This window comes from Pangasianodon hypophthalmus, chromosome 10 (assembly GCF_027358585.1).
Source record: "Pangasianodon hypophthalmus isolate fPanHyp1 chromosome 10, fPanHyp1.pri, whole genome shotgun sequence".
Taxonomy (NCBI): Eukaryota; Metazoa; Chordata; class Actinopteri; order Siluriformes; family Pangasiidae; genus Pangasianodon; species Pangasianodon hypophthalmus.
Window position 1 is genome coordinate 24,757,550 of NC_069719.1, and position 25,552 is coordinate 24,783,101.

At 38.8% G+C, this 25,552-nt stretch overlaps 2 protein-coding genes across 2 annotated transcripts; both read right to left on the reverse strand.

The window, feature by feature from the left end:
• Positions 1–235: 235 nt before the first annotated feature.
• Positions 236–12,455, reverse strand: smndc1 (survival motor neuron domain containing 1). Its single transcript, XM_026926889.3, has 6 exons — positions 12,284–12,455; positions 9,990–10,109; positions 2,494–2,636; positions 2,074–2,232; positions 1,326–1,479; positions 236–1,205 (listed from the first exon to the last, which is right to left on the reverse strand). Exons 2-6 carry the CDS (start codon positions 10,107–10,109, stop codon positions 1,068–1,070), a joined length of 714 nt encoding a protein of 237 aa, XP_026782690.1. The 5' UTR covers positions 12,284–12,455; the 3' UTR covers positions 236–1,067.
• A 3,006-nt stretch (positions 12,456–15,461) lies between these two features.
• tmem30b (transmembrane protein 30B) lies at positions 15,462–25,391 on the reverse strand. Its single transcript, XM_026926874.3, has 8 exons — positions 25,226–25,391; positions 22,301–22,497; positions 20,532–20,639; positions 20,338–20,445; positions 20,132–20,222; positions 19,231–19,374; positions 18,122–18,328; positions 15,462–17,462 (listed from the first exon to the last, which is right to left on the reverse strand). Exons 2-8 carry the CDS (start codon positions 22,484–22,486, stop codon positions 17,278–17,280), a joined length of 1,029 nt encoding a protein of 342 aa, XP_026782675.1. The 5' UTR covers positions 22,487–22,497; positions 25,226–25,391; the 3' UTR covers positions 15,462–17,277.
• Positions 25,392–25,552: the final 161 nt, after the last annotated feature.

Below are 25,552 nucleotides of genomic sequence, written 5' to 3' on the forward strand. Positions count from 1 at the left end.
TGGTAAGTAGAACCCATGCAGACACTGGGAGAACATGCAAAGAAACTGTACACTGGCAATAATCTGAGCTCAGGATCAAACCTGGCATTATTGCATCATGCTGCGCCATCGTGCTGTCCTAATATCCATTAAAATAACACACTTATTTAGGTAGTAGCTACGCAGCACAATCAGAATGAATGTCTATGGTTTACCTGAGATGATAACCCTGATTACAAACTGCACATTGTTCATCTACAGATACAAAAAAATCTTTATTCCTTGTAAAGGTGTACAAAACTTTAAAGCAAAATTAAGACCGACAACAGAAAATTCATTCCACAAAATGGTGACACACGTAGGGATGTATAGGACTCTGACATTTTAGAAAATATTTTTGACACACAATAAGCACATAAACTAAACAGTCTCTCAGGTTATTCAGTGAAAATCTCAGAAGAGATATTTTCAAACTCACTTCACCCAGAAGCATCTTAATGCATTTATTGCGTATCAAAAAGTTTAAATACTAAAAATCAGAGTTCCTATCTCCACTGGAATAGTTGTATGGTTGCAATTTTCACCCAAACTAAAGATTATTGTGTATTATGTGTACATGAAGGCCATTAGATATACTGACAACCATTCTACAGAAACAAATGCCGAATCTGATTCAGCCTCCAATACAAGTGGCAAAACGTCAGGTCCAGTTGCCTTGGCTTAATAATATGAACCAATTGAATGATGTATGTTATATATATATTCACACATCTCAGGCTTACTCTTGAGAGCAAGCTGCTGGATCAATAGTTTCAGGTTGTCTTCCAGTGGAGGTTATGTTGATATGAGGTTATGGTTTAGTTTTGAGCTGTAAAGCATTGGAGCTGCAGTCTCGTACTCATAACTTATGAATTCCAATAAACAGCTAGGCTACTTCTTTTTCTTACGTCTCAAAATAACATCTTTTCCAAGTCCCAAAATAAAAACATGGTGGAATTATATAGCTGGTTCCGTTCAGTGTCCAGAACTAGGTCGGATGCTCCACCAGCTGTTCTTTTGGGGTGGGGGTGAGCGCAGACACAAACACCTCACTGTGGCATCAGATGCCTCACGTTGTATTTGGACGTGTCGTTATATTGAGTCATGGGTTTATCTGCAATCCCACACGTACCCACACCGACTTTTCCATTCACGCTCTCCGGAGAGGCGAATATACTGCGTTTTACCTAAGAAAAAAAAAAAAAAACAAAGAGGATGGACAGACAGAGTCATGGTAAAGAAGTGCAACATGTAGGGAGGATTACTGATCTGTTAAACCGGACACTTTCTAAGCCTTCATTACTTACTTGACCCTTCTTGTTCTTTGAATAAGCTTTATTGTTGAACTGCTGCCATTTGGATTTCTGGTCCTCTCTCTCTTGTTCCAGCTCTTTCATCCTCTGCACTTTCTTCTGTGCCTTTTTCTTCTTGTATTCCCTTTGCTCTGCCTGCAGCTCCTTCCTGGGAGCACACACACACACACACACACGAGGAGCACAATCAGGCATCCCATTACTGACATGACCACTTGTCAACTAATTCACTTTTTTTAAATAATATATACTGAAATACTGTGCAGCATGCAGGCTGGTTAATTGTACATAAAGTAAATGTAAGTGAATAAAATAAAAAAAAAAAAAAAAGACCAAATATAGTCCAGAATTCCTGGTCAGGTCTCCTTTGCAAAAGGGATTTAGTAAAATATACCAATAATTCCAGGACATTTAAATCCTTATCTTATTTATATAATGCTTTTAACAACACGCATTGTCAGAAAGCAGCTTTAGAGAAATCCAGAAGTTCATTTAGATCCCTAAGATGACCAAGCCAGTTACAGCGGTATCAAGAAAAATCTCCTTGAGACAACATGAGGAAAAAACCTTGAGGGGAACCAGACTCAAAAGGCATCACATCCTAATTTTTATTGTTAACATTATGCTTTTAAAAAAAACATGTGAAAATGTGAAAAAGACCCTCACCAACAGCACCATACTGCAACACAACACAGAACACACTGTGAAATTGTCTTTATACAGACCACCGACACACACTCACTTGGACTTGGGTCTGCTTCCTTCCTCCTTGCTGCTCTTGGCCTGCTCAGCTGCTTTGAGCGCGTGCAGAGGCACCACCTCGGCATTGCCATAGCCGGTGAAGGTGATGGCAGCTGTGCCGTTCTCGCTGTCGATCTCCTCTATCTCTGCTTCGTACTGCCTGCAAAGGACAAAGCACTGTAAGCAGATGAGTACAGGCATATGAAACTACACACTCACATTAATTCCAAAACACACATTTAAACACACAGTCTCAATAACATATAAACTAAAGGCAGAGAGACCAAATGCACCATACTGTGAAAGAAGAAAGGAAAGCAAGAAAGAAGTAGATACTCACAGTCTTTTCTTCCAGCCTCCCTCTTGACAAAAGTATGAATGCGAGTGTGCAAGTGTGTCCGTGTGTGTGCGAGATACTCACTGTCCATCCTGGCTCCACATAGCCATGCAACGATCTCCTACTTTCCAGCTGTGTTTCGGTGGCGCGGCATCTGAACTGTTGGTGCTAGCTACGCCCTCTGCTGGCTGAGACGTCAACAAGTCTTTTGTCAACTCGATCACCTCCTAATGGAAGAAGGAAATCAATCAATCAATCAACAAGACAACATCTTTACCCTGTGGTTACATTTCTATCCTGATGGGAGTGGTCTCTTCCAGGATGACCCCACCCCATTTGTAGGGGAAAAAGGGCTCATTGAATGGTTTGATTGTTGACCAAGACAAATTCCTTGTACATGCAAATGTGTGATTCTGTTTCATGAGTATGTGCATCAGGTGCCATGGACTTCTGTTAACAGATCTCAATACAAATGAACACCTATTGAAGCTGTTCTGCAGGTTACAAAATCACTTAGTACTAAGACACTGACAAAGATGTTGGTTTTTCTGTCTGTAGCTAACATATTTTGAGTTAAACTATGCAATAGTCACACAGGAATGGGCAGCACAGTGGAGCTTCCTCTTGCCCGGTGAGCTAAGTATTTTATGCCTCGTCTACCCCTGAGTAGTGTGGTATCTCAGACTATCTTCATGGAATTCAACATCCCCTTATCAACACAGCACAAGAAACCTTCCATAACAATTCACAAAGTCAGATGATAAAGACGGTTCAAAGTCAGACGACAGGGTGACGAATGAACCGCTGATGATGGCACAGACATCCGTGGCCGGGATCCAAGAGAGCAAAACTGGCTGTGCTGTCTGGGTGGGAGGGGTGGTATACTCTCTCTCTCCTGTCAGTCACAGAGACACTAGCCGACTGTGTGCATCTGTGAGCTCATGTATGTGGAAGAGGGCAGACAGCGCAGTTCGAAAAAGACGCAGGTGGCTGGCTTCATGTGTCTCGGAGGAAGCGCATGTTGGCTGTCGTATGATGGTTAGAGCTGGCCGGTGGGTGAGAACTGGCCAAGGCCAAATTAGGGAGAAAATGGGGGCAAAAAAAACTGCACAAAGTTCATCTGTCTCTGTGGGTATGTGACCGTAGAAAAGGCAGGAGACACTGCTTGCATTACGACAGGAGATTTATTGTCTCAAAATCATACCATAAACACTCAATAAACCACCAGCTATGACCCTCCTCACGGAGGTGTTTCAGCCAAAACAACAAAAAAAAACCTCAATCAGGCAAGAGGATCCCTTTATAGCAAATGGTTTAAACCAATATAAACACAAAGGGGAAACAAAAATTACATACATAAGCATTTTAGTGTTAAATGTCCATTCATGTGTTTAAATCATTTTAATATCAATATTACTCAAAAACAAACACAAAATTTATATTAACTAACACATTTTCATATACCATATTCAAAGTAAATATAATGAACCAATAATGAATGATGACCCCCCCTGTTCACACACATTAAGTAGACTAAGCCTACACTACCCATAATCCTCTTAGGGTAGTATAAAATGGGGAACAGGAAGGCCGCGTATCTCTTAAACCCCACCCCCGGAACCATGCTGCAGCCATGAGCCCAGAGAACAAAAGGTGAGAGAATGAATCCATCAAAATGCTAAATAAAGTTAATTAAGAAAACTCTTTTGGTGTCTTGTCTCTACTCTAATGTGCACCTTAGACCAGGGAAAGTAACCAAAATATTTTCAAACCACAAAACAAAATGAAAAACACAAATGTATACAAATAATATAACAAACAAACAAAACTGATTTGAGACAGCTTATGACATTGTCACATCTTCCCCCTCCTCCAAACTCTCGCAAGGTAAGCGAGAGAGGAAATCAGCAGTCACATTTTCTGACCCTGGGCGATGTCTTACAGTAAAATGGAAAGGTTGCATTGCTAAACTCCACCGAGTCACACGAGCATTAACATCTTTCATTTTGTCAATCCATTGAAGTGCTCTATGGTCTGTCTCAACTACAAAGTCTCGACCCAACAAATAATATTTAAGAGAGTCCAGGGCCCATTTCAGTGCTAAGCACTCCTTTTCAATGACAGAATATCTAGTTTCTCGAGGGTAAAGTTTCCGACTCAAATAAGCCACAGGATGTAACTCACCTCCCTGCTCTTGCTTCAAGACCGCTCCCAATCCTACTTCAGAAGCATCTGTCTGAAGGACAAACATTTTCTCAAAATCAGGACTATATAAAACAGGATTAGTTACCAGGGCATCCCTCAAATTCTGAAAAGCCTGCCGGGACTGTTCGGTCCACTGAATTTGGTTTGGGCCTGACTTGCGTGTTAGGTCTGTTAAAGGAGCTGCCCTAGTGGCAAAATGAGGTATAAATCTTCTATACCAACCAGCTAATCCTAAAAAGGATCGAACCTGTTTTTTTGTACTTGGAAGTGGGCAGTTCTGGAGGGCATGAATCTTCTGAATCTGGGGTTTGATTACACCATTACCTAAAACATAACCCAAATATTCAGTCTCACTTTTGGCTAGTGAACACTTCACAGGATTGATTGTCAAACCAGCATTTTTGATACGCTGAAACACAGTGGTAAGATGATGAAGGTGTGTCTCCCAGCAATCACTGAAAATTACAACATCATCAAGGTAAGCCCCTGTAAAATCTCCTAAGTCCTGCAAAATAGTATTCATTAACCTTTGGAAGGTAGGGGGCGCTCCATGAAGCCCAAAAGGTAGTACTCTGAAATGCATAAGGCTTGTAGGAGTACGGAAAGCAGTGAGTTCACGGGATTCAGGGTCCAAAGGCACCTGCCAGTACCCCTTACATAAGTCAATCGTGCTAATATATTTGGCTTTTCCTAACTTCTCGATAAGTTCCTCAATGCGAGGCATAGGGAATGAGTCAAACTTAGAAATGGAGTTTAAGTAACGAAAATCGATACAAAAACGTAAGCTATCATCCTTTTTGGGTACTAGCACTACTGGGTTACACCACTCACTTTGGGACGGCTCCACAATACCCATCTCTTGCATCAACCTAACTTCCTTCATAAAAGATGAAACCATCCGTTCAGGAATACGATAACTCATTCTTTTGACCTGGGCATTGGGTTTTAACACAATACGATGTTGAATAAGAGGAGTGCAACCAGGGGTAGCTCTAAACAATTCTGGATCCAACAGCTCCTGAATTTGCCCTCTCTGCTCTTCTGACAAGTGATCAAGATTAACTGGAGAAGTATTCGGAGTGACAGGTAAATACTGTTCTTCTACCTCTTCTTCATCTTCAATGACCCTAATTAGATTTACCACTGCAGTCTCTGGTGGTGGAAAAAACTCCTTTAAAAGATTAATGTGCAGGGTTCGATGGGAACGTGAACAACCTGGCGTTGCAATTTCATATGTTGTAGGCCCTAATTTCTTAGTAACCACAAATGGTCCCTGCCATTTGCCCAGAAGCTTATTCTCCTCAGTTGGGAGCATCACAAGAACCTGCTGTCCTACTTCAAAAGACCGCTGTCTAGCCTTCTGATCATACCAACATTTCTGTCTCCTCTGGGCTTCCTGTAAGTGTTTAGTTGCTAGAGTTGTCATCTGTTCTAATTTTCTCCTCATTTGCAGAACATAATCAATAACATTGGTCTTACTTGATTTTAGTGAGTTCTGCTCCCAAGATTCCTTCAACAAAGACAAAGGGCCTTGTACATCATGACCATACATCAGCTGGAATGGAGAAAAGCCTGTGGAAGCCTGAGGAACTTCCCTATAAGCAAATAACAAATATGGTAACCATTGGTCCCAATCAGACCCAGTTTCACTCACAAATTTACGGAGCATCTGTACAAGGGTCTGATTAAATCTTTCCACCAGTCCATCAGTTTCTGGATGATAAGGTGTTGTTTTCAAACCCCTTATCCCCAGCAACTGATAAACCTGGTGCAACAACTTGGAGGTGAAATTGGACCCCCTGTCAGTCAATATTTCTCTGGGAAACCCCACTCTAGCAAAGAACTGAACCAAACAGAACGCTACAGATTTAGCTTTAATGTTCTTCAATGGGAAAACCTCAGGGAAACGTGTAGCGTAATCACAAATAACAAGCATATATTTGTTACCAGACTTACTCCTCTCTAATGGGCCTACGATATCCATTCCCAACCGTTGAAAGGGTACTGTTATCACAGGCAAAGGCATTAAAGGAGCTTTTGGAGGGCCTCGAAGAGCAGTGTACTGGCACTCTGCACATGACTGGCAAAATTGGGCTATATCTTTGGTCATACCTGGCCAGAAAAAATGCTTACTGATTCTGTGATACATTTTACATCGTCCCAAATGACCCGCCCAAGGTATTGAATGGCCCATGGTTAACACTGTCTGACGTACACTTGGAGGAAGAACCAATTGCTGTTCCCTTTTTGTCTTACGATACAAAAGATTATTATGCAGACAAAAGGTAAGGCCTCTTAAAGAGACTGTCTCTATACCCTGCTCTGCCTCCTTAGCAACTTTAGCATACATTTGAGAAATTTCAGAGTCTGATCTTTGCAATTCACACATGTCAGCTGGTATTTGCCACTCAGTACTTAAATCATTAGAACACTCTTTATCACAACCAGATATTACGGTTCCCTGAAACTTACTTACTCTCTTTTCTGCCTTAGACTTAACAGGTTTCACAGAAGGAGTTGGCAATTCACAATCATAAAAAGGAAGACCAGTCAAAGGGTTTTCTTCATTCACTTCATAACCCATTTTAGATTTAGCACGTGTTAGCACTACATTACAGGCATTACTAGGGAACAGCATATTCAACATAACAGGACAATCATGGCCAATAATCACAGGGTATGGCAATTTTGGGGCTAGTCCCACTTTCATTAAATATGACTGCCCATTAACCCCCAATTGTACCTCAGCAGTTGGATAAACTTGTTCTTCACCATGGATGCATTTAACTACAACAGGACAGGCATTCTCTGTAAGACATTCAGATACCAGATTAGTTTCTATTAACGTCTGTGTGGAACCTGTGTCCACCAAACCAACTACATTCTGCCCATTCACATTAACAGGAATTGTAACATCTCTTGGCACAGGCATAATTTTAGGTTCAGGTTTTACCCCATGTGGAACATAGCAAACACTGGACATCTTTTTAGTCAAATTTGGACACTCTGGTTTCTTATGGCCTAATTGGCCACACCTGTAACACTTAATTGTCCCAATTGTAGCTAAACTAGAGTTTTCAGTTTGTCTCAGTTGTCCCTCACCCATCTTCTTACCCCCTTCTGACAGGGAAGTTGACTTACGAGAGAAAGACTTCTCCCTAGTCTTCCAATGGGCAAAACTCCAGGGCTCTGTCCTCCGTCTAGCTGCCACAAAGACATCTGCCAGACGAGCTGCTTCTTCAGCAGAAGATGGATCATGCTCTTTAATCCAGATCTGCATTTCAGGACACAACATTCTTAAAAACTGTTCCAAAATGATAGTCTCTGCAATTTCCTGCACTGTCTTTCCTGTGGGTTCCACCCACTTAAAGAACAAATCCTTCAGCCGGACATACAATTCTTTAGGCGTTTCTTCTTGCACTTCAATCAAACGAAACCTCTGTCTATAGGTCTCTGCATTAATGGCATATTTCTTCAATATGGCTTCTTTCACTCGCCTATAATCATCCGCTTCTGTAATCTCCATAGCCACATAAGCAGCACGAGCTTTCCCTGTGAGAAGGGGTACCAGATGTATGGCCCAGTCTTCATTAGGCCATTTACAAGCCACAGCCATTCTCTCAAAAGTAGTCAAATAATGTTCTATGTCGTCCATTTCACAGAGCTTCTGCATCTTTGGCTCCTTCAATGGACCACCTGTGCTCGGACGTCGGACTACATCAGATGCTCCAGAAGATACGTCCGGGCTACCCCCATGAGAAACATCAGAAGATGCAAGTCCACCATCGCCTTGCCTAGGCTGCAGATTTCCCCGTGAGGTCAGCTGACCCACTTCCCCTTGAAGTAACTGAAACTGATGTTGCAAGGACTTCCATCTTGTTTCCTGCCGTACAGTTTCTTGCTCTTGACGCACCTGTCTGTTTTGTTGATCCACCAGGAACTTCTGGAACATTTCCTTCAGCTCCCCAACATCTGTAGATGATTTCTCCCACGATGTGTGCACCACAGCACCTCCACTGGCACCCTGCAGATCTTCTCCATCTGGGATTGAGTCTGGCTGCGCCAGCATCTCAGCACGTGCTCGTTTTGGTGCCATCACCCCTAAAGATCAGCAGAGCACTGTCCCCTTTCTGGAACATCCCACCGCTGCCACCATTATGTGGGTATGTGACCGTAGAAAAGGCAGGAGACACTGCTTGCATTACGACAGGAGATTTATTGTCTCAAAATCATACCATAAACACTCAATAAACCACCAGCTATGACCCTCCTCACGGAGGTGTTTCAGCCAAAACAACAAAAAAAAACCTCAATCAGGCAAGAGGATCCCTTTATAGCAAATGGTTTAAACCAATATAAACACAAAGGGGAAACAAAAATTACATACATAAGCATTTTAGTGTTAAATGTCCATTCATGTGTTTAAATCATTTTAATATCAATATTACTCAAAAACAAACACAAAATTTATATTAACTAACACATTTTCATATACCATATTCAAAGTAAATATAATGAACCAATAATGAATGATGACCCCCCCTGTTCACACACATTAAGTAGACTAAGCCTACACTACCCATAATCCTCTTAGGGTAGTATAAAATGGGGAACAGGAAGGCCGCGTATCTCTTAAACCCCACCCCCGGAACCATGCTGCAGCCATGAGCCCAGAGAACAAAAGGTGAGAGAATGAATCCATCAAAATGCTAAATAAAGTTAATTAAGAAAACTCTTTTGGTGTCTTGTCTCTACTCTAATGTGCACCTTAGACCAGGGAAAGTAACCAAAATATTTTCAAACCACAAAACAAAATGAAAAACACAAATGTATACAAATAATATAACAAACAAACAAAACTGATTTGAGACAGCTTATGACATTGTCACAGTCTCATTGAAAACCAGGATGGTCACATCTACACACTGCTCATGGTTAGTGTGAACAACATGCCTTTCACTTAAGATCACATTAGTTAATACAGCCCTATCATCAACTTTCACAAGCTCTATTAATGCCACTTCTCTTATTTTCAAATGTTGCAGTTTTTTTTTTTTTTTTTTTTTTTACATAAAGCTTCACCATATCAACCATTATATATATATTTGGTCTATTTATTTATTAGCTTTAGATTATGTGGATCTTCTGCCAACCCTGTGAGTTGTTACTATGGAAACACTAACACATTAGAACAAGTGCATGAATATAAACCGGTGATTTGCCCTGAAGTCGGTCAAATGGACTACCGTCCATTTCTGAGAATTTAGTGCTGTGGTCACTAATCTGAGGTCATTCTTCATTTGGATTACAGTGACAGTGATGTTGCTATTCATTCGAACCACACTGACAGACATGGACACTGTTATGAGTCTCACCTGCAGGTCTTTCTGTAACTTCAGCAGATCTTCATTTTCTGGGTCTGTAGAGAGCGCTGCTTCCACTTGCTGGAGCTGAGCTCTGTAGCTGCTCAGTTGTTTCACCAACTCGTCCGACATCTGGAGAAAAAAAAACAACAACAACAACCATTGTTAATGCAGGGCCACTCTATTCAATGCATATGACATGTATACACCATACATTTCACATTAGAACCAAGAAACTGAAGGTCCCTGACACACACTGAAGCAAAATGCCACATTAATAATGACGACGATGAAGAACTAACTGGTAAACTAGCAGACATGCCGATCATCTCTAATGCAATAATATTGCGATAGTCGAATGTCTGACACTGGCATCATGGACACTGAAAAATTTAATCACTACTCATTCATTCTTCTTAGGAGGCTGCTGTGTTTGAATGCACTGACAAAGACTGTCCTGTTTGGAAAACAGTAAGACAGCACTGTCCTAAAGTCTTCTGGGCCAAATTTGGCCCATTTTGAGTCACTGTGACTCAGCTTTCTTGTGATACCAATATTATCTGTGTACTTCAGTCACCTGGGGTTTGCAATACTGCTTTCAGACACTATGTAAATAACTGAGAATTATATTTACACAGAAACAACACGATAATGACTACCACAAAGAGAGATCAGGGTGGTCTCAAAGGTGTACGAGTGTTATATGAATCGAGACTGCAGGTTCGCCCGACTAGCCACCAGTTTCCTAACAACCAATCAGTGATCACCACTGTTTGTTCCGCTCATGCACGTCTTTGCTCTTCGTATTAAACCTCTCTTCCTGACTATATTTACAAGTAAAAGGGAGTAATTCCACACATAACCATTTCCTTCCTGTCGACTTGCTACCACTGCTTCATATGTATGTTTTTTATTGTCTGTGCTTCAGATAGAAATGGATAGAAATTCATTTCTGCAAAACACACATTCCACTTATATAAACATACCGGCTAATGCATTCTTTTGTGAAAAAGAATTTCATCAAAAGTTAGTCAGATATCCATCGGAGGCTACTAAATCAAATAAATTGTTGCCTTACGAATTGTTTCAGAAATCATATCATATCATGAAAAACCCTGAGGTTTATACCCCTAATTAATTCTGTCGTATTCTTAAAAACTTTCCTTCTTCATGTAACACACTTAGATACTGAAATAATCATGAGGATTTATACTGCCTTCATGTGCTATCAGAATGAACCTACTTCCCACTTCTGAAGTGGTAATGCCGAGTATGGTGTGTTCACAAGCGTTGTTGTTGTTGTTGGAAAGAATATGAAACATGGACTAGGTTTATTCATACATTTTTTTTCTTTTACTTTTATTTCGACACCTTTAACACATTACTCAGTTAGCTAGACTGCTGACAATAATGAGATTTTGGTCAAATACAAGCTATTTCCACGGTGTAAAAAATGTACAACATGCATAAGAATGGTTGCTGATATAGTACACAAATAAAGAGGACCAAAACAGCAAGCGCTAACAATTAGCTGCATTTAGAAAAAAAATGAACAAAACCTGTTATTCAGTACAGAAACTGTTCTCTGCTCTGCCATGTTCAAAGTTTAGGATCCTCCCATCTCAGTAACTCGGGTATCAAAATGATCTCCGAGTTTCCCAGTCTGAATTACGACTTGAGGTGTAATGCATGTGCGACTTCCTAGTGGGAAACTCGTATTTACGGTGAAGGCAGCATTAGCCAATATGCAAATTAGTCTCTTACGTCATCTGTTGCGACTTTGAGCGTATGAACTACTTTCCCCTGAAGAGAGTTAGTGACACTGTGACGGACCAATCAGCGCGCCAAATCCGTTTAATAACATTTCTTTTGACAATACTTCCCAACAGCTAGACGTTTTCTTTATCCATAACCAGCAAACGCGACTTAAATGATAATTAATACCTAAAGAATGATTAATTTGAGTAATTTACTCGTGAGCCATTTTGAGAAATAACCAGCGCGCCTCAAAGACAGGCCTCTAACCCGGGGATTAACAAGTTTCCTGAAGAAACCTCACTACACTGAGTTACACTGCGCATGTTTTTGTTAAAAGTATGCTTTAGTCGTTAAGTAAACGTTTATTTTATTTGTTTATTTTGACACTAGCTTATTAGGTCAGCTTGTTTAGCAGCACAGATGCTGTAGCTAACAGGGAGAAATGCTAACGCGCTGCAGCATCACAGGCCGCTGAGGGGAGAAAGAGCCGCGGACTGTCTGTCTGACTGACGGATTTTACCCGCTTACTACACCAGCAGTGCTCTTACCTCTCTGTGTGCTCCAAAACACCACTCTTTACGATCTAGTCAAACGCTAATGTCGCTTTGAATCGCCCATGTACACTTAGAATCTGGTGAAAATGGACGGTTTGGTTGTGTCCTTTCTCCTCTCCGACGACAACACTACGAGCAACCGGAAGTGACGTTTTCCGCGTTGGGACACTGCTCTCGCGATAAAAACAGTTCGTTTCGTTAATAAACGCTAAGTGGCGCTTCAGAGTAGATAAACTAAAATGGCGGCGGACGTGTGTTGTTTTCATGGTTAGGGGAATTAATATACGGGGGATTGGGGTGGCCTTTGTGTCCCACTAAAATTACATTTATAAATATGCATGTAAAGTAAAATTAATACACATTAGCCGTGTAAATTTGAAACAGTAATAAAACTTATGGGACATTCTGCCAGTACAGGACCTTTTCCCCCACTATGTTTTCAAAAATACATGCACAGAATTAAAAAGTTGTATTAAAAGTTGTATTAAAAATTGAAAAGTTGTATTAAGTGTAATTGTCCTATTACAAATTCCAGATAAAATAACAAAAATAGTGGTTTTAATTAAAAAAAAAAAAACGGATTTCTCTTGTCCGACCTTGTTGACAATCATTCTTTTAATAATAAAAATAAAGTTTTAAATTTTTTTTTTTTTTTTTTTTTTTGGATGGTCAACTTGTGATATGTCTCATATTCATTTGCACTATTAACTTATTTTAAATAATAATAATTATACATTTCTCACAATATGAGGGTTCAGTAACAGCAACCTGAAACCCCTTTACACAGTTAAAGCAAGACTAAAACCAGTAAGTCACAAGACAAACAGGAAGTTTCATCATAAAGACCCTTTCTAACAGGATATGGCCAAGAGAAATATATGTTCCCTCAACTATTTGCCATATTTTTCAAATATTGTCAGCATTGCTTGACTTCGTCCTGCTCAAGAACTCAACTCTGTTGCTAAGATTAGAGCTATAAAGAATATTAAATGAAAAAAATATGTTGTCAAGATGTTGAAAGCAACACATGGTTCCAAACTTAGCATTTTTACTGAATAATGGCTAATATTAGAAATATTAAAAAATAATAATGATTTTTGTTAATTTTTGAAGTCTGTTGATGCCTCAGTGGCACTCTAATGATATAACGCCGTATATAAAACAGGATTTTGTCTGCCCCAGCCCACTATAACCAAATCTTGCCTTATATATAACCAATCAAATATTTAAAAAATATTATTGCGTAAATAAATTTAGAATCTCATTCCGGACTAGACAGTCTTTGCTTAGTTTAATCTAGAAAGTAATCCATCTTGTTAATGTTTGTTACACTTGCTATTTTATTTCACAAGCGCCTTCTCAGTCACTGCTGATTATGTGTTATGGACATGTTAGTGAAAAGGCCTTAAATACATTTGCTATGTAAGGCAGCTCAAAATTATGAAGGAAAAGAGACTGAAAAATGAGCTATCCCACCTCTTATGCAAGACATAAAACCCTTCAAAGCTCTTCATAAACTCTTAATTAAACAATTAAATGAATTAATAAATTATTAATTAAATATTAGGGTTTTTTTTTTGGCAATTCTTCAATTGCTCTGCCAACTTCTTGTAGTCACAGCACAGCTTTCATGACAGCATTGAGAAAACAGGTCACTAGGACTCCACCCATTTGATTTACCTTGTGGTTTCATTACATTAAATAATAATTAAATAAGAAATAAACACATTTCTGCTGAGTCATCATTCTCATTACATTAATGTAACAAGACTTTTTTTGAGAACTCTATTACCAAGCAAATAAACATTAGGGGTCTGTCTTATGAATATTAGAAGGAGTGTCAAGGAAAAAACAACTGAGAGAGCTGCAGAAAAAAAAGAAAGCAATCTCTCCATAGGTCTTCCTGTGAGTGATAAGTATTTTTACTTACATTAAAACTGTTATTATATTTTTAGTAATTATGAACAGCTTGAATGCAGTAGGAGGAATAATGAGCCTATAAAGGGCAATCCTCGATGTGGGTAGTCCTTTATAGGTTTGTGATTGGACAATGATTGCATTTCAGTGTAGCACTACTGCAACGCACTGATGAATGTGAAATGTAATGAAAGGAAGTCTCAGATTGACTTATGATGAGATCAGCACTTAAACCTTATAAAAGCAATACACTGCTTTTGGTTTCTACTGTGAAGAGGTAAAGTGATAAAGCAAGAGTTTTTTTACGTTTCAGTGTAGCAGCTGTCCTCATGTCACAAATAAAAAGCAATATCATCTGTATATTGGATTTAACATTTTCCTCCTGGTGTGATTGCTTTTCTACAGTGTACACATATAAAGTACAAATAACTGAAAATAACCACTATTTACAGGACAAATTCAGATTTCAAATTGTTTATTCCTAAATAACAAGGCAATGTCATGTCTCAAAATTGTAGTTCTACTAAATATATACATTTTGTTTTAAACTGGAAGACGTCCTTTATCTGACATGGCACTAGCAGTAACATAGCAGACTCTTTAACAAATCATTCAGAACATTTAAATATTTGTTGAAAGAAGTCCATTCAAAAGATCAATTTTTGTATACCACACCCAAACAAACATTACAGCCTTTTCTATCGTACCCGTTTCAATACTCTTTTGAACATGCCTCATACACGTGCCCTCACTTCTTGAACACCTACACCACACAAGTGGCCACTTGCTGAACAAGAGCTGATTTTAATTCGTTGCATTTTTGAGAAGCGTGAGCATAACGAACATTTTGTGAATTCACTTACAAACAGCTTTGTCTGCCCCCTTTTTTTTTTTCTTTTTTCAGATCCAGCAATGAAGTTGCATCAGAATGGAATGATTTCCGGCTGAGTTCTGCGTTCCCGTGATGTCTACATCTATGATGAATTGATCCCACTTCCCTTCAATGAGTCATCTAACAAACTTCACTTCAGCTAATAGAGTAATGAAATGACCTTTAAGATGGCATTTGGGCAAATCGATGAGGGCCTGTTGAATAGAGTATTGAGATGGGATCATGGTGTTGAATAGAACTTGAGTCAACACCTACATGTTGACTTTAAAGCTGCAATTCACAGAAAGATGTTTAATAAAGAGGGTTAAATGCAGTGATTCTTTGCTCATCATCACAACAATATAAAACTTTTAAATACACAAATTCTCACATAGTGCACCTTTAACTTTATCCGGAAGTCACTGGTTGGCATGAATACAAGTAAGGCACTGTTGTGTTACACTGGCATAAACTTGGCTTTTCCAACACAGTTACAACACAGCAATTTTTTTTTTACAAAAATATTAAATTTACCCTGTATTTACACACCCTGAGACAACAATATATATATAAAAAAAAAAAAAGTGCAGCAGTCCCTGAAAAGTCCTCACCAACTACTATCTGATTTTACAAAAGAGAGAAGTTTCGAACACGGAGGTAAAAAGTTTCTCTGAGAAAAGTCCAATAATACAAAAGGCATATAATAGGTATAATTAATTACTCTTAAATTAGGACTATTTCGAATAATACAGTTAAATGATGCGTTTCAGATCATTATTAAATTATTGTTAAATATGGCTTGATAAAGTCAGAAAAGCAAACCTACTCATTTTAAAGCTCAATACTTAAATTGCAATTGCTTAGTAACAGAGTCCCAAATCCTCATATGTGGAGTAAAGTTAGAAGATGACCGTTTAGCTATAATTAAATAAACACAGAGATATAAAAAACAGTGTGGTGGCTTTCAACTATGGCTGTAAAGGAGATGAATTAACTTTCAAACATCCCCTGAGAAACACCAGAGCCTAAGAGTGCTACTCATCTTTCTGAACACAAATACAAACAGAGTGAAGAGGATGGAAAAAAAATTACTGAGCAGCAGCATTAAGAGTCTCATGATTCCTTTTAAAACTTCTTTAGTTTGAGGACAGCAAAAGTTTAACATTAAATGTCATCAGTCATCAGTGTCATCAGTGTATTTTGTAAGACCAAGGGGTCTGTATTTGTGTCTACCTTCTGAGTCAGTGTAGCCTTTCAAGGAAAATTCCACCCTGACACACATTAAATATGTTCCTATTGAAATATATGTGATGTGCTTAGTGACTCTTGTGTTAATTTGCTGGTCGGTGCTGTATTTTCGTTATTCCTCTGAGAAGCTAGAGGTCGTGACATGCTGAGGTCACCTGTGGGAGGCACATCACATTACTAGGACAGTTACAATGGCGTTTAATAGGAGAAATAATTTAAACAATCTCAGATATCCGTATAGTAAGTGATAATGCTCAGGTTTTGCTGTTTACGTATAAGTACTAGAGACAGCAAATATTAGACTCAAAGTTCCTGAAGGACGTAGTTACACAACGCAGTTGTAATGAGAAACTCGGCTTGGCTAGGTGGTTATCCACGAGATAACCAGCGCAATGGCGCATCAGCGAAGCTGATCTCTTTGAGCAGAGTGTGTAGATGAGGAGGTGAGAGAGCTGGACAGACTAGAGAGCTCAAGCGCTGCTGCATCGCTTTCATTAGGTAGAAATGAATTCCTACTGGTACCACTATCAGCAGGTAGTCAAATGGCATTGTTGGTAATGTAGTGAAAATAGTGACAATAGAGCAATATGTTCATGAAAGAAGTTTAAACCCAAAAAAAAAAAAAAAAAGCCAACTCGGAATCTTGTACGTCGTTGACATGTTAATTATAAAGACTATTATGCAAGGGTGGATTTTTCCTTAAATCCTGGATAAAACAAATATTTCTTCACCTTTAATTCAACTGATCAATCTTATTTATCATGAGTACTGTAAAGTATATGCTGTATGCTCTTGGTCCAGCTTCTTACTCCGTTTCAGATTCAAACCTGAAAAATGTTACAACAGTTATAGCAAAACCTGTGATCTAACTGGGACGTTCTGAGGACTAAAAAAATAAAACTAAAGGTGACAAATTCACAATTTTCATACTACAAGCGTAAGTACAATCGCATTATGCACTATCGTCGTCTGGAAACTTGTATTTTGCGTAAACGATGAGCATGACTACTGCCATGACAATGCAGAGAGAACCTATCACAAGGTAGGCAATGCCCAGGAACTGATTCTTTCCTCCCATCCAGGAAACATTGGTGAACACCACTGTCTTTTTGCCGTCAAAGCTCCGTACAGGGTAGTCTGGATTGTAGGTTAAGGATCCAACCTCATAGAAATGCTTCCTTCTAAAATCTCCAATACACACACGACCAGCACAAACTACTGATAAAAAAAAAACAACAACAACAACAAATGATTCTTTCAAAAATGTTAAAATGCCTGTGAATGTGATCATGTTACTCGATGTGGCAATGATTATTAAAAAAAAAAAAAAAAAAAAGAAGAAAAAAAAAAACTTTTTCACATTCACCAATGCAATGAAAATGGAAAAACACAGAGGAAAGTGTAAGTGAGCAAACACACTCAGACTTGATCCTTCCATACTCTTTCTCTTTCCACCCATGTTGCCCTCTTTCTTCCTTCAGTTCTATGGTTACACCCAAGCAGACAAACCTGTCTGTGTGCATTTGTAGCTGAAAGGGTTCCACCTTCCCTAGATAGAAGTTGTATGCAAATAAAAGATGAAAATTCTAGAAGAAAATGGTTATTAATAAACTGGTACAACACTGGTATGAATAATCTATTGTAACTGGACTGTAGAGAATTTGCAAATGGAAAGATCTTTTTCACAAATCCATGTGTGGATGTCCATCCACACACACACACACACACACACACACACACACAATTACACTAACTGGCAGGGCTAGGTGTGTTAATCGCAGCTGATAGAAGGATACTGTAGTTGATCTCTAAGGTATAGTTTCCAGCAGGCAAGCCATCTGCATAAGCTCCTCCTGTGATTCGCCCGTACAACTTCCTGAAGTTAGGAAGTGCTGCACGCCTCATCCACACCAGAAAGTCCTGGTTCAGGAAGCCGTTATTGGCCTGGTCATTTGGGTCCAGCTCGTACACTGGCTTTGGCCAGTTTACGGGCTTTGTTGTACCTGAAAAACAAAAGAGAAGCTTTCATCTATTAGGCAATCACAGCTTTTTCTTACATGTAACAGTTCGGTGCTTGCTGCATTATATACAAACGGGTGACAAATTAAAGGAAAAATGAACATCAAGTGACCTCGGGCAGTACTGTAGAGATGAACACCATTCTTCCAAAAGATATCCCCTCAATTGCTATTTCGATGGAGAGAGCTATCTAAAATGTCAGTCCAAAATCTCCAATAGGTGTTAATTTTGTCCCTGTCTCTTGTGATGTGGCGTAAAATGAAGCGGAATTACTGTTGCCACCCCGAAATTGAATATAATCCTATAACAGCATGTCCTGAGGGGATTTATTCATCTAAAACCACAACAATTCAAAGTCTATTTTATTAAAAAATGATTCAGCATACTTTTTATCCATTTACTGCTACATTTAATGTTGTGGAATGTCCACGAAACAAGATAGCTCCTGTTTTGTAGCTTTCGTGATAGCAGATATAAAGTGTTCTCTCACCAGCCTAGTTTTTTTCCCCCTTCTCTTAAAGGGATTCAAACACAAAAACACAGCTTGTCATGTCACCGAGAAACTGCGCACTCTTCTGTCCGGAAGACACTCCCATGGTGAAAAATCTCTGACTGTTACAAAGCACTGACACTGGAGACACTGGAGAAAATAAGCTTGGCGGAAGAAACACCAGCTTCAACCTACTTTGTTGTTGGGTGTTATCTTTTACATATAGTATTTACACAAAAAAACACTAAATATTTGAATAGCAATCATCTACTACAAACTACTACTTTATGTAGTACACTCTGACTGGAATGGTTAGCGCACTCAGTCAGCTTATTCAGTGCATAATGATCATTCACATTAAATGTTATAATGTGAGAAAGAGACTTGGATAAATACCTGTGAAAGCCTTAGCGAAGGAGCCGTTGACAGGAGTAGGATTCCTGTATTTGATGTTGTAATCCGTCCACCATGCAATTCCTTTCCTGTCAAATGGAACCAGCGTCTTCTGCCCATTGACAGTCTGGTATAGCTTAAAGGAGTCTTTTCAGAAAAGACGAAGTCATTAAATGGATGCGTGTTTAAAGAACAGGGGCAAAGGCTCATTTATTACAAGATATGTGAAAGCCTTTAATGAATTATTCTGGTTTCAACAGCTTTTGGAGCTACGAGGCAAAAAACTAATTTACCAACCTGGATACAAACTAATTTATTCGTAAGAAGAAACATAGTACTCAGGAAAATGATCGGAAAATCTTTCGTATCCTCCCGAGTTCGTGTACATTTATGTACATGGCGACTCACTTTACTTCAATCACGCATACAAACTTAATGCTAATGTTGTGAAATTGGTTTCATATTAATGACTTGAAAGAAACGAATCCAAAACAAACCCATGATTAAGACAAATAAGACTAGCTATTCAATTAGGACAAAAGAAATGGCACCCTATAACAGGAGGAAGAGTTGGTGTGTGTCTAGTAGCTGATGTGCTGCTATGGCTGAGCTGCATTACTGAAAGATTTAGTGTACGAAGCACGCTCTTTCACCATTTAGTATTTTTTACTTCTTTGTGAGCTTCACCTTTTGTGAGCATCACTAAATGCTAAACGTAAAATCATCTCTGCACTGAACGTGCTTGGTGTTTTTACGGATGATTGGTGTTTAACATCAACATATGCATGTGAGTGAAAAAAAGAATATATTAGCTAGGAGGCATTAGTCTTCTTAGGCATGGTCTTTCTTCCAACTTTGTTTGGATATCAGATTGAATAGGTGTCAGGAGCATTGTAATAAGTACCATTGAACATGCTGTTTGCTATGGATCCACAGGGAACAACAGGCGTCCCGCTGGAATCATTCTGATAGGGAGAGCAGGTGCTGTCTGGAGACTGTAGAGGTTTATAAAAAAAAAAAAATCAAATAAAAAAAAAAATCAAATTAAATAGACTGAAATAAATATTGAATAATTAACAATTAGAAAAGATGCATAAGGCAAGACTATACCAGAAAGTACTTTGTGTCTCCCACCAGTTGGTTGGGGTCTACAGACACGCCGTATGATCTGTAGTTCTGATAATAATTAGACAGGCCATAGTAGAAGAAGACAGGACCCTGAAAACAGGAAGTTTATTTCGTCATTCAACATCAATGTTTAGACTTGTCACAAAAAGACGAAAGCTGAGTGAAAATGATCGTACCTCAAAAAGCTCACTGAAGGAGAATTTGACCTCACATACGCAGTTTATTTTAGCAGGGTCGATGCACTGGGTACAGGAAGAATCGTCCGAATTGCCTGTGTAATCTCTCTGTTCCACAATAAAAGGTTAAAGGAATAGTTCAACCACAATGACATTTATACAATTAGCCAGCCAGAATATATTTGGTGTCAGAACTGTATGTTGCACTGCAACTATGAGTTTAACGTAGTTAACTAAGAAAGGGAACCTTATAGCCTTTAGTTGCTTATAAACTCACTTCCCAAAGAAGTTAGTTTACACAATTTAGTGTACAATTTCACCTGGATACTGAAGACATGTACTTAAAAGCTGCTGCTGTCATCATAATGACTGACCTGTGCTCATCCCAGGACTCTTACGCTCATTCATGGTGCCTTGAAAGTGGTAATTTGCAAATTGTAATAACGCCATTTCCCACCCCAGCACACAAGGACACAAGGAATAAGAGTTGTCCAAGATCCCAGGAAAGAAGTAAAAAGACAGTTATAGCAGGGTGTGCTGTTTTTTGGTTTGTTTTATGAAGCTGTCTAAGGCCAGAGTACATGAACGACAAATAAACAAATCCTTATTTCGTATAAGCAAAAATGCTGAAAAACAAAACGGACTACCAAAATGATCAAAATAGCTGATGTGAAGCCAGCCAACCACAACTTTTCAAACTGCTCCTCTTGCTGTGTCACAGGGCAGCGTAACACACTCGAAGGAAAGCGCTATTTGCCCTCTTCTGCATACATGAGCTCAGCGACAACCATGACTGGCTACTGTCACTGTGATCGACATGGAAGAGAGAGTACAGCACGGCCAAGTTTGCTCCCTTGGCTCCTGGTCACAGATGGCTGTGGCATAGCATGTTTTACTTTTGAGATAAAATGATATAATAATCCAAAAAAAACGATATCCAAGAATCTTTGAATGGCCTGGGCTTGTTGTTCGCCTGTCAAAGACTGCACATTCAGGCCAGCGCTTTGTGGTGCCGCTGGCATGCAAATGCTCCTGTTACTCAACTAAAGGACTGATAAGCTAACTAATAAGCTGATAAAGATCCATTTCTGCACAAATTACATGTTACACTATATTTTAGTATGAGGTTGCCAATGACAATGTGCAATTGTTATCAACATTACTGTACATACTATACGTGCTATAATTACTGATGATGCTGATATTGCAATTGATTATTTAACCACAAATCAAGCTTTTTTCAGGTTATTAAAATATTACACTCAAATATCCGCACTCCAACAGATAGAGATTGATTGCAAGAATGAAACCGGTGAATAAGAATACTGGAATTTGTGCATGCTCGTTTTACAAACAGATTTTGACATTCTTCAAAGCTGGTGAGTGCATGGTGATTTTAAATTCAAATTCAAATTTTATTTGTCACATGCATAACCATGCACAGTACGACTTGCAGTGAAATGCTTTATACAACTATTCCGACGTAAAATAAGAATTTATAGAAAAATATTAAATATAAAGAAAAATATATACATAAAAACTATAGATATATGAAGAGATTAAAAAAATGTATAAGAATATATATGGATATATGGATGGTGGCAGCAGCAGTCTGACAGCACAGATATAAATTAAACACCTTAAATTTGATATTTTAAATTAAAGATGTTTTTTAGCTTTCTAACTACATTTGAGGGAAGTGGAAAATTGTATACATTCAATTTTTTGAAAAGCACATCCAGACGTTCAGCTGCTGTATTCTGTCCTACCTCCAGTACTTTAATGTTCTGCGAGGTGACAAAGAGAGCCACTCCGATGCCGATAAAGGCCAGGCCGATGAGAGTGAAGCCGGGGATGACGATGCCAGCGGAAAGAATGGGCTGCCAGGCAGGAAGTCGCTGCTGTGTGAACGCGGTGTTATCTGGCCTATTGGCCATCGACCCCTCTGCCTTCATCCTGACACTGTCTGAAAGATGGAGAACATCATGTTCATTTGGGCTGTTAATCATTTTTAAGTGTTTATTTAGTCTCACTGACTCTAACTGATTTGAAGTGGAGATTTATCTCATTTTATTTATCTTATTGTTAGCATAACAGCATTTATGAAAAGAGGCATACAAAACCTCTTTACATGTTTAGCAGCTGTGTGAACAGATGTGAGGGAAAATTAGAAATGAACCATTAAAAGTACCATTTTTCTTTCTCAGTTCTCTTCAAAATCTGTTATATTTTATAAAACGTAGCTCTAAAAACTCAAAAACGTGAGTTGTTTTTTTTTTCTAATTTTTTTTTTTAAATTAGACCTTTAATACTAGAGTGAGTAGTTTTCACACTGAGAAATTCAGTAGTGAGATGTACTGAATTATAAAAGCTGTTACTACCCTTAAGTTACTAAAACAGCTGAAAACTGAAGTGTGGACTGTTGGACACGTTTTTTGCACTTTGTGTTCGCGGCTTGCTCTACATAAGGGAAAGAGCAAAGCCACCGGAGGCACTGTAGATTAAATTGGAATGAAAATCTAAACCAGGTTATGTAAATTATTTGTGAAATGCCTGCCTCTAATGATATCATACGCACGCTCTGCCATGGATGTCCGTCAGCTTTCTTAGGTTACCTACAATTTAATTATGTGTCATATATGGTAAGGTTAGGTAAATATGTGGACTGATAAACTCTGTCTACTGCTAAACGTTGTGCTGTGTTCTAGGTCATTTTTTTTTTATTGTCAGTGGCGAGTCTGCTAGCTAACCAACCAGCCTTCCTCGTTAGCTAGATCGATACAATAAAAAGACTTCTCTGTTTGGATACTTGCAGCTCTGTGTTAAGTGTTAAGTCATACTGGAAAGGTGAGGTGGGTCTTTGGCTGTACTACTTTAAGGAGTGGGGAAATATTTGTTCTGGAGGGCGATGTGGTATTTGGACTTTCCGGCCAATTCGAACCCAATAGCTCTGACTGTGAATTCTAGGATTGTCAGAACAGTTTTTTTTTTTCTTCTCCTCTGACTCAAAAAAATACGTCAAGGTCATACAAACCTCGCTTTGTAATAATACATTTTGATTTACAAGACAAAGCCATTTACTCTTAAACACAGATTACGTGTTGCTTTTCCACAAATGCCAGTGAATAAGCTGTTACTATAGAAAAAATAATGTATTAGAACATTAATATAAACCTGTCATTTGAATCAGCATGCCCTGTAGTGTTTTATTCCTTACTCAGCTTATTAAATAAATGATTAAATGTAATAATTAGTTAATTAAATTGCAGTGAATTTTCTCTTGGTAGCTTCTTGGATGTTACAAAAAAAAATTCCAACATTATTTCATTAATTCTTTTACTAGCTTTTGTAAGGAATAAAACACAACAGGTCATTCTGTTACAGGAAAATAATCAGTGATGGCCAATACCAAGTTGATTATATTCCACTAATGGTATGTGCCAGTGATTACTTTTTTAGTTACGATTAATGTTGTGGAACGTCCACAAAAACAAGTTCCTGCTATCGTTTATGTTATATCAGTTATAAACAGTCTTTCCCCCACCAGTCTCACATGTTTGTCTCTCTTGAAAGTAATAAGACAAAAAAAAAATTAATTGTTACAGAGAAACAGCAATGTGCAACGTCCTCTGTCCTGAAGACTTTGCTGTTGCAGAAATCTTAAAAGAATATTGTCGTTAACCATTACGGGACAAAAAGCATGCCTAACAATCTCTCCCTCTCTCTCTCTCAAGCTACACACGCTACTCCTGAGACACCAGTGATCCTGACCCCTTCTGCTCTCCGGACCTGCCTGATCCATCCTAATGCCCTACTTCTGGTTGGAGTTTTCATTGGTTGGAGATCGCTCAGTGCTGCTGGGGGTGGCCCAATACGGACGGCCTGAAGATCACTGGGATTGCTGATGGCTTGAGACCGCGATTTCTGTGGTGGCTTTGGGGCTGTGGTTGCCGCGAGCAGTTTTGCACTCAGGTCTCCATCAGAGGACAGTGGACAGATTCCACAAAATAGACTTCATATGAAAACTGTAATCAATTTCCTGATTATAGAATTGCACTATTTGTCCATGTAGTACATGGTTATAGAAGGGATGTATTTATAAAAGCACTATCTGTTGTCACCCAGATGAGATTGGGTTCTCTTTTGAGTCTGGTTCCTCTCAAGGTTTCTTCCTCGTATCGTCTCAGGGAGTTTTTCCTTGCCACTATCACCTCTGGCTTGCTCATTAGGGATAAATTCATACACTTACAATGTATATCCTGAATGTATTTATTTCTCTAAAGGTGCTTTGTGACAATGTTAAAAGCGCTATACAAATAAAATTGAGTTGTATTAAGTTATAGCATTAGTTTTGACTGTTACAAAGCACTGAAACTGGAGACTCCTTCCAAATATGTTTCCTTACAGAATACTTCACCAACTATTAGTAGTTTCTCTTTGTTAGGAGACACTCCTATGAGTTACATTTTGATTTAATGAGTATTATTAAGTACATTATAGGCTGCCAACACTGTCAACTCTTACCACATACCCTAGGCCAAATATTTCCCAAAAAATATTCTGTTGTTACTCTGTCACTTCACTTTCCAGTCAGAGAAGACTTCCTTAACAATAAGCTCAAGCACAACAAGCATACTAATGACAATAATAGTCTCTTCTAAAGTAAAGATACTTTTTTTCATGACTCTACTCACCTGTCCACTTAAAGCTGGCGAGGAACTGAATCAAATTATCCAAAGAAACCGAGTTTAAACTTACTCTTGTTCTTTGTTTTTTAAAAAAGCCGTCGACGATAAGCTAACGCCCAACACCTCACTCACTACCTGTAGTGCTACCTGAAACAGGAACTAACTTCCTGTGGGCGGGGCTTCGTTTTCACACTACACACGTGACGCATTCCTCATCAATATCATCCATATTTCCAATTAATTCATATCCTCTACACCCTAAATAGCCCTAAATATCTAACAAGGGGACATTTGGGATTCAGATGTTGTCTCAACTTATATAAAATGACTTTA